Genomic DNA, 10,489 nt, shown 5'->3' on the forward strand with positions numbered 1-10,489 from the left:
TGTAATTTACAAAGCAAGTGGACTTCCTCCTTTTCCTCATTTTGCTCTGTCTTTATTTTTTACCCCTGGGAGTGAGGATCTACCCCAGTGAAACTTTACCACTGAATTACATCTCTAATTCTTTTTATTTTTTATGTTGAGACAGAGCCTTACTAAGTTACTCAATTTGGCCTCAAATTTGCAAGCCTCCTGCCTCAGCCTCCTGAGTAACTGGGATTGCACAGGAATGCCGTTTGAAGAAAGTAGAAAGGATAATCTGATTTGTTGTTCAGATCATATAGTAGAATCGAGTGATAAATCATTTGGGCAGTATGTATAAATGAATTGTGACACAGCCAAATGAGACAACTGTCAACTACAAGCCAACTTCATGATAGATAAAGGACTATAAATCAGTTACAGTAGTGATGTTCCTTTACAGCTAGTCCTGGTGTGTTTGTAAGCAGGAACATAATTCTGTAGTTACAGTCGACAGAGAATATCACACCAGCTCAGCAAGCTCCATCAAACCTATATCTCAATACAGTTTTATAGATATTAGTATATCACATGAGCCAAATGTTCCCCAATAAAAAGTATGATAATGCTATTTTGTTCTTCAACACTAATGAAACTAAAGTGTTCTTCAACACTAATGAAACAAAAGCATTCATAGGTATTTGTTCACTGTGCTCAAATCGCTGAAGCATAAAACAGATTTGGTGTAACAGAACGCTTTAAAAAGTCAAGAAAGATAAGAATTACGCCTTTTGGGGGAGCGGGTGTTCTGATGTTCTGGCCCAGGGCGTGTCCTCCCAGCAGAGCTAGTTACCACTGTTATGGAAACCAGAGTTCTAGGTCCTTGGGGATTGTGACATCAGAGGTGAGGCAGTAGAGAGACGACAGTGACCAATGTCCAGTCCTCTTTCCCGCTAGACCTCTGCAGGACGCTTCACAGCGTGGTTGCTTTCCTGAAGTGGCTAGCAAGGGCAGTCCCCTGAAGTGGGCACCAAGAGACTGCAGCCCTGCTGGCCTGCTGCCCTGATGACAACATCTCCACATCTTCTTCCACCTCAGGCTGTCGGGCAGCCGATCATCTACGACCTTTCCAAAATAACTGGCAGCCTTTACATTAGTAACAGTGTGGCTGCAAATAACAAATTTATGTTATCCTGCTATAACATCACCACAGTCATAAATGCTTCGGTGGAGGTGGTGAACACATTCTTCGAGGACATTCAATATTTACAGGTGCCGGTGGCCGATACTCCTACCTCGTACATCTATGATTTTTTTGACCCCATTGCTGATCACATCCACAGCGTGGAAATGAAACAGGGCCGTACGCTACTGCATTGTGCCGCGGGAATAAGCCGCTCGCCTGCGCTCTGTCTTGCATACCTGATGAAATATCGCTCTATGACTCTGCAAGACGCCCACACTTGGACCAAGTCCTGCCGTCCCATCATCCGGCCCAACAACGGATTTTGGGAACAACTTATTCATTATGAATTCAAGCTGTTCAGTAAGAATACTGTATGTATGATCAATTCCCCAGTGGGTAGGATCCCCGATATGTATGAAAATGAAGTCAATTCGATGATGTCCATGTGAGCCATTCTAGCCAGCCTTGGCATCTGCAGCAGCTCTTATAGCAAGATGGAACTTGAACTTGAATTAGTAAATAAAATCAGAGGAGGCTTCTTAGATGGGCAAGGATAGGGGACCAGAGCTGGAGTTTTAATGTACTTCTTAGCTTCAACAATAAAATTCATTAAATGAAAATGGTGAAATGTTTTTCGTTTATAAAGGGCTAGTCTTGTTGTTAAGATGAGGGGACAGGAGGGTAGAGCAAGCAATGTCCAGCTTAGATGGACCTGCCAGTAGCATGATATGCTTTTGGAAGACCTGGAATCCTGAGTTTGGCTTCAGGCTGACTAACCCAGAAATGAAGCCCACACTCACGCTAACCCAAATCAAAGCTTTAGGCAACATGGCATTCCTTGTACTTCTCCCAGCAAGTGCTGATGTGCTGGGAAAATGGCCTTTAGGACTTAAAGCTGGGCTCCAGGAGCCTCAGTCCATCCCTGTCCCCACCTTCAGTCACAGTGACCCAACTCTGGTTTTCTGGATTTATACATTGGTTTTCACAGAAACCATCCCACTCTATAAATTTTTTAAATTTTTTTAAACTTTTGTACCAAACAGCAAGGTCTCAAGATATCCTCAGTGATTCCTCCACTATCCTTTGTGGAACAAGTCATAGTGCTTTTTCCAGGGTATATGCTGGCAGAGAACAGACCTGACCTGATGCTAAGCCTTGGGAACTCCTCTCATGGGCCTTGGCTTGAAAAGCTGGAGCTGCTGGCCATGACTGAGCCTTGTCACCTCTGATACTTCTTCCCACTGTGAGCTGGGGCTTCTCAGAGCCTCAGTTTCCTGTCAAAACAACCACAGCCCTTCTCTCCCAGAGCTGTTGTGAGGGCTGTTTCCTTTGCAGGTTACCTGTTAATTGAAGGGTTTCACGCTCAGAGTAAACGGCAATGATAACTTTTTGGCCCGACAGGTTGAAGGAGGTCAGCACCCTTATCCTCCTAAAAGCATTTCTCCTCTGTGTGCGTAGCCCTTTCTTATTTCTAAATGCTTTTCCAAAATATCAGCCTATGTGTAAAAACAAATAGTTTAAGGTCTTTCAGACCTAATCTCAGAGGAAACCTATATTTAGAGCCTATTCAGATGTGTATTTAATCTACACACCTATACACATACACGCACATACACACACACACACCTTGTTTAGAATCACTGACCACTAGCACTAGCACCACTAACTACTGGGATCCAGGAGAAACTTGTCAAAGGGATGAATGGATGAATCAAGTGTGACTTGGAACCCAGAATTGTTCAGACTCCCCAGATACCTGACTGTGGTTTGGATCCAGCTAGTCAAATCCAGAGATTTTTAGATAAAAATAGATGAGACAAGAACAGACGTGATGGCACCTGCCTATAATCATCTTGGTTGGGAGGCTGAGGCAGGAGGATTACTATGAGTTTGAGGCTAGCCTGGACAACATAGTGAGCTCAAATCCATCCTCAACTACATAGCAAGACCTCATCTTAAACAAAACAAAACAAAACAAAACAAAACAAAACAAAAACAGATGAGACAAAAGCATAACTGTGGGCTGGAGGTGTTGCTTGGTAGGGGAGCACTTGTTTAACATTCATAAAACCCTGGATTCCACCCTCAGATCTGGGGGGAGGGGGGCGGTGTTGTTGCTCAGGGTAAAGCAAATGCTAAAGCAAACCTATGGGGCAGAGCCCAGTGAAGCCCAAAAATCTTTTCTCTCTAAACCCATGCTCACCCCACTATCACCTCTAGAAAGGCAGTTGGTAGGGTGGGAGGGATGAAAATCATTGCTCTATACCAATGATGGCAAACCTTTCAGAGACCAAGTGCTCAAACTGCAACCCAAAAGCCATTTACTTATTGCAAACTGCTAACAATACAAATAAACCTAAATTCTAAGGTTTTAGTTTAGAAAAACGACTTACCTGATGATTCTTGGCTGCTGGGGTCACTGAGCTCAAGTGCTGGCAGAGAAGGCTCTGTGACTGCTGCAGCTCGCATACCACAGGTTTGTCAGCACTGCCTTAGACAGACCCTCTCCTTTTATACAGGGATAAACAGATACACAGCACACAAGAGTTGATATGGCAGAGCCCCCACAAAATACCTGAGGGTACTCAACAGCCCATTTCCAGTTAGCTCAGTGTCTTCTTTCCACGTACTTTCACCATTTCCCTACTGAGACATAGGAAAGTGAGAAGGTGACTACCGGAGGTTCTGGACTCATCCGAAAGACAGTGTCAGGGAGAAATAAGAGTGGAAGCCGGGCATGCTGAAGCACGCTTGTAATCCCAGGATTGAGGAGACTGAGGCAGGAGATTGTCACGCATTTGAGGCCACCCTCAGCTACATAGCCAGTTCAAGGCCAGCCTGAACTACATAGTGAGATCGTGTCTCAAAAATAAATAAATAAATAATTTACAAATAAGTGCATAGGCACTGTTCCACTTTAAAATAAATACAATAATGAAATACATGCAGTACTTAACACTGATTGGCTCCTGTTTGGGAAAGATAAATAGCTATAAATGACGTTTAGGTCATAACAGACATTTTAACTATGTACTGCATATTAGGGAATTGCTATCAATTAATTGGTTTAGACCTGATCGTGATATTGTGAATATGTAGAATATTCCTACTTGATGTATTTTGAAATATTCAAAATATCGTGGTATCTGTAATTCGCTTTCAAATGGATAAGAAAAAAGAGATACTGAGAGAAAGAAAACAAGACAAAAGACAGCTATTGGCTCATTTAAAGGAGCAAATAGTGCTCATGGTACTATTCTTTCAATTCTCTGATATTTGAAAAAAATCTAAGAGAAAGGTTTTTGCTTGTTTTTTTCTTGAGATAGTATCTCACCATGTAGCCCAGGCTTGGTCTGTAACTCAAGATCCTCTTGCCTCAGTCTCCCAAGGACCGAGACTACAGTTGTGCACCACCTTATCCTGCTGGGGTATATATATGTATGTGTAGGGTGGTTAGAAGTAAGAAAAGCATAAATGAGAAGAAAATAACACCTAACAGTTTTATAATTATATAGTGGATAAAACATTTAATGTACTATTAAAAAGCAAACAACCATTCCATTACAGACTCATAGATTTAGCTACATAACATTTAAGCTTTTTAATTGCAAATAAGAAACATAAACAAATGGCTGATAAATTGGGAAAATATAGGCAATATATTTGACAAGAAAAGTTGCATATTCTTATTTCATAATTCAGTTATTACAATTGAAAAGAAGACAATAATGAGAGAGAAGGCAATGAAAAAGTGAATTTTATGGCATTCTTGTGGTGCTTGAGCCAGACTCCTTGCTAGCTCCCCTCCATCTGGAAAGATATTCATTTACCAACACTTTCTGCACTGCGACTCATAAGTGTGTTGGAATCTGAACTTGGATTTAGCCTCTCTCTTGAACAGTCTCTATTGTGAAGGAATAAAGTAAGCATGGGTCTTGATCTCTGATCAATTTGCTTGAATTCTGTTGGCTCCAGTTTCAGGCAGGACTGGGGACAGAGTTTGCATTCATTTCTTGCTTTATTGCACAGTAGTCAAAGAATGTGACCTGCATAGTTTTTGCTTTACAGAACTGAGATTGCCTTCTCGATTATCTCCTGAGCAGTGAAACAGATGTATTATCTATTGCTAGCATTCTAGTATATGTGAGGATTTATTTATTTATTTATAATAGTTCACAATTGCAGTATACAGTGATTACATTCATTGTAGAGAGTTGATAATGCACGTATCTTAACTTTTTTACATTCTCTCCTCCCTTCATATATATGTGAGTTTTATAGTATTTTATCATTTAAACAATTCTAACATTTCATTAGGAATGACCCAACATGCAAAGGGCTCACAGGGATATAGAGAGTGAAAAACTTCCTTACCTCTATTCTCTAGCCAACAGGTTCTCCTCCCCAAAAGCATCCAATATCAATTTTTTCTGTATCCTTCAAGATATTTTATGCATATACAAAGAATTATATATGTACATATATATTTTCACTTTTCAACAATGTTCTAACAGTCACACATCATTCTCTACTTTGTTTTTTCTTTGTTTAATATATGTTAGGGATCATATAAATAAAGCCAGTAAATGAGACCACCCTATTTTCTCTATAATAGCATGATATTCTTTGCATGGAAGCATCATGATTCATTTAACCTATTCTTTACTGATGGACATTTAGGTTGTTGGTGAAATTTTGTTACTACAAATATTATTGTGATAAACAAAATTGTAGTTAAGTTTAAGTACAAAAATTATTTTATATATGTGGAAACTTATCCATTGGATATTACTAGAAATAGAGATAGCAGGTCTAATCTCATAATTTTGTTGGTCTTTTTGAGACAGGGTCTCACTATGCAGTTCAGGCTGGCCTTGAACTCACTTTGTAGTCCAGGCTGGTCTCAAACTTACAGCAATCCTCCTACCTCAGCCTCCTGAGTGCTGGGATTATAGGTGTATTTTACCATGCCCAACCTCATAATTTTACATTCTGACAACATCCCCGATTAATTGTTGTGAGTGTTATCAAGACGTACTACCAAGGGCTGGGGTTTAGTTCAGCAGCATAAGCACCTGCCTAGAAAGCACAAGTTTGATCCCCAGTTCTGTAAAAACAAAAAAAGAATTTCAGCAAGACCTACTACCAATATGTGAAAGTTCCTGTTTCCTCACAGATACAACAGCCCAGCAAAATATCATGCTTTTGTATCTCTGTCATTTTGACTGGTGAAGTGTGATATCTCCATTGACTTTTAATTTGTATATCTTTTATTATGAAGATTCTAGAATCTTTCCATTCTTTCTATGGACTGGCTACTCATATCAATATTATATTAGGATACATTAGTGTTTTCTGTTGATTCTCAAGAATTCTGTTAGAGAAATGAATTTACCTGTGATGAGAATTTCAGACCCTTTTCTACTGTGTTTCATAAGTGTGATAAGTGGGTTTTCATACCACTATGTGAGATATACCTCCTTCAGATCTTGTTATGATGTTAGAACATTACCTCTCTGACATGACATTTTTTTCAAATATTTTCCTCTTCATTCACTTTTTTATTTTGCTTAGTGACATTTTGCCAGTGATATTTTGCTTTTATTTAGTCAGATTTATGAGGCCATTATGGTTCTGTGTCATGAGATTTCACACACTAAGATATTTAAAATATCACTTAGTTCTTCAGATACTTTTATTGTTTCACTTTTAACATTTAAATATTTAATCCATCTGAAATATATCTTAGAGCAAAGTGTGAGGCATGAATCAAAAAAAAGTTTTTTGAAATAGGATCTCATTATGTAGTTCAGGCTGGCCTTGAACTCATAGCATTCCTCCTGCCTCAGCTTCCCAAGTGCTGGGATTATAGGCCTGTGCCACACCATGCCTGATGCAACACTATTTTTTGTCCATATTGCTACCAACCTTCTCATCTATTTGTAGAACTTATAATGTAAGGTAAAACATATTATTTTCATACGTAGTTCATACATAGTCCATTATATACATATAGTCTTATGTATTTGTATTTATTGTTTGGTCTGCTTGATGTGTCCAACACTACCAAGTATGTCAGTCTTATATTGCTTTGTCTCTGCCAATTTCTTCTCTTATATTTCTGTGATAGTTAATTTCATATGTCAACTTGGCCAAATATTAGTCTAGGTGGTCAAATATTAGTCTAGCTGTTGCTGTGAAGGTATTTCGCACAGATGATTAATATTTATGATGCTTACAACTAAGTAAAGCCAATTATGCATCATAGTTTGAGTGGGCCTCAATCAAAGACTAAAGTTCCCCAGAGAAGTAATTCTTTCTCAAGACTGTAACAAAAGAAACCCTGCCTGATTTGTCAGCCTACTAGCCTGCCCTGCAGACTTTGAACTGGAAGACTTCAACATCAATTTTCATCAGAGGAGTTTCCTAGCATGTTGGCCCACCCTGACAACATCAGCCAATTTCTTTTTTTCATTTTTTTTTTTTTTTGGCTTTTTCTTTTTCTTTTTTTTTTTTTTTTATCGGTACCGGGGATTGAACTCACGACTGCCTGCTTGCAAGGCAGGCGCTTATGCCACTGAGCTAAATACCCAGCCCCTAACATCAGCCAATTTCTTAAATCACACTCTGTGTGTATACACACTTGTGTGTGTATGTGTGTGTGTATGCTATTGGTCTTGTTTTTCTGGTGCAATGGTTTGAATACAGGCAGCATCCCCCAGAAGGTCTTCTGTTAAAGGTTTGGCATCCAAGGTGTCACTATTGGGTAGTGCCAGCATCCTTTTGGAGGTAGGGCCTTAAGGGAAGATAATGGGCACACGTGGTCTTAGATACTTTTATTGTTGCTGAGACAAAATACTGATGCCCAAAGTTAAGGAAGAAAAGGTTTATTTAGCACACAGTTTGTAGAGGTTTCAGTCCATAATCAGCTGGCTGAAAAGTAGGGTAGCGTGGAAGAGGGCTAACAGTCCATGGCAGCAGAAGACAGCAAAAGCAACAAGAACAAAAAGGGCAAAAAAGGAGCAAGCTTCTTTTCTTCCCTTATATTGTATGCAGGGTACGTGACCCAGAGTGGGTATAGCACTCATGCTGCCAGTCCAAGCACTAGATAATGAACCAATCACAAACTCTAGATTCAGCCATTTCTAAAAAAAGTCTATCCCCATGACTGCATGAGGCTCTGGGGGGCCATCTAGACATAAACAATAGCATATGTCCTCAAAAGATACTGTGGGACGCCAGTATTGTTCTTATTGTTTCTTGGCTGGATATATGAGTGATTTGCTCTACTACATGCTCCCATCATGAAATGACACCCTTGCTAGAGGCCCAAATGAATCAAACCACCTGATCTTGGTCTTGAACATCTCAAATTGTGAGCTAGATAAAATTTCCGTTCTTTTTTTTTCTCTTTTTTATTTAAAGGAAAAACAAAAAGTGTAGAAATAACACATAATTTCAAAAAAATAAACAGTAAGAAATCACTAGTTGATAATTATATATTGTTGGGGATGGGGATTTAGCTCAGCGACATAAGCACCTGCTTTGCAAGCGTGCAGTACTGAGTTCAATTCCTAGTACCGATAAAAAGAAGATAATTATATATTGTCATCTTAGAAATAGTTGTTCAAGTTACAAAAGTAAAGTAAAGCATATAAAATAAAGCATATAAAGTGGACATTCAAATAGCAAGACTGCCAACAGTTCAGTTCAACTATCCAACAAACACTTAGTAATGTTTATCAGTCCTACACACTTAAATATACACACAGTTATACTCTTTAGAGCACTTTCTTTTCCTCTTTTTTTTACAATAGCAATTACACATTTTGGGTTTTATTACTCCTACATTTTTTATTACTTTTTATACTAGAGACCAAATCTGATATTTATAAATATGATTCTTATTTATTGCTCTTATGAGGATAGCCTCAAGTTGTCTCCATTTGCCTAAAAAGGCCTCAAGATCATCCTTTTTATAGCTGAGTAATATTCCATTGTATAAAAATATCACATCTTTTTCATCCACTCTGCAGTTGATGGGCATCTTGGTTGTTTCCAAGATTTAGCTATCACAATTGTGCTGCTGTGAACATGGGTGCACATATATCACTGTGATATGACCTTTTCAGTTTTTCTGGGAAAATACCCAGGAGGGGAATAGCTAAATTGAATCGAACTTCCAATCTTAGTCTTCTGAGTAATCTCCATGCTAATTTCTATAGTGGTTGCACCAGTCTGCACTCCCACCAACAGTGGAGCAGTGTTCCCCTTTCCCTGTAGCCTTGCCAACATTTGTTATCAGTTGATTTCTTAATGGCGGCTATTCTTTCCAGAGTGAGATGAAATCTCAATGCTGTTTTAATTTGCATTTCTCGAATGACCAGTGATGGTGAACATTTCTTTATTTATTTATTGGCCATTTGCATATCTTCATCTGAGAACTGTGTATTCATCTCAGATGCCCATCTTTGGAGAGGGTCTTTGAATTTGGGGGGCTTGATGTTTTTCAATTCTTTATGTGTTCTGGATATAAGTCTTTTGTCTGAGGGATTGCTGGCTATAATTCTTTCTCATTCTGTGGGTTTTCTTTTCACTCTGTTGGTGAACTACAAAGGCTATTCACTGAAATAATTAAGGAAAACTTCCCAAGCATAGAAAAAGGAAATCATATTCAGATGTATGAGGCATACAGAAGTCCAGCCACCTACAACCACAACAGAGCCACACCCCAACATATAATAATCAAGATCTCAGAAATATAAAAACAGAATATTAAAGCCGTCAGAGAAAAGAAACAGATCACCTATAAAGGAAAACCCATAAAAATCATGGCAGACTTCTCGACACAGACCATCAAATCAAGAAGAGCTTGGAATGAAGTATTCCAAGCCCTGAAAGAAAATAACCTCCAGCCCAGATTGATATACCCTGAAAAACTGTCTCTAGAAATTAATGGAGAAACAAGGTGCTTCCAAGACAAAGAGGAACTGGGGGAATTTGCAACTACCAATACAACTCTACAGAGATTACTGAAGGACATTCTAGAGAGAAAGAAAAGTACCAGGATTTCAGGAACAGTGGCAGAGAGGGCTCAATGAATAGGGCAGAAAGTGGAATGAAGGAGAAAAGCAGACAACTAATGGCAGAAAAACAGTACAACAGAAATGAGGCAGAGAAGGTTGGCTATAATCTCTAATATAGATGGCCGTGATACACTAAATACAAAAAAAGAAAAAAGAAAAAAAGAGAGAAACACAGGCAGAGTAGATCAGGAGATCAGGAGGTAGGGTACACCGAGATGCTCTTTATAGGAAATATAATTAACCTGAAAAAGGGTTTATG

At 39.0% G+C, this 10,489-nt stretch overlaps 1 protein-coding gene and 1 pseudogene across 1 annotated transcript; both read left to right on the forward strand.

Annotated features, from left to right (window-relative positions):
- The first annotated feature begins 915 nt into the window (after positions 1-915).
- On the forward strand, positions 916-1,696 carry Dusp21 (dual specificity phosphatase 21). The gene has a single exon (XM_003469360.2). The coding sequence runs from the start codon at positions 1,024-1,026 to the stop codon at positions 1,591-1,593; it is 570 nt and encodes a 189-aa protein (XP_003469408.1). The 5' UTR covers positions 916-1,023; the 3' UTR covers positions 1,594-1,696.
- Positions 1,697-6,557: 4,861 nt separating this feature from the next.
- On the forward strand, positions 6,558-6,666 carry LOC111756739 (small nucleolar RNA U13; annotated as a pseudogene).
- Positions 6,667-10,489: the final 3,823 nt, after the last annotated feature.

This window comes from Cavia porcellus, unplaced genomic scaffold, assembly GCF_034190915.1.
Source record: "Cavia porcellus strain 051 isolate PalLab524CR breed Dunkin Hartley unplaced genomic scaffold, mCavPor4.1 scaffold_3, whole genome shotgun sequence".
NCBI classification, from domain to species: Eukaryota; Metazoa; Chordata; class Mammalia; order Rodentia; family Caviidae; genus Cavia; species Cavia porcellus.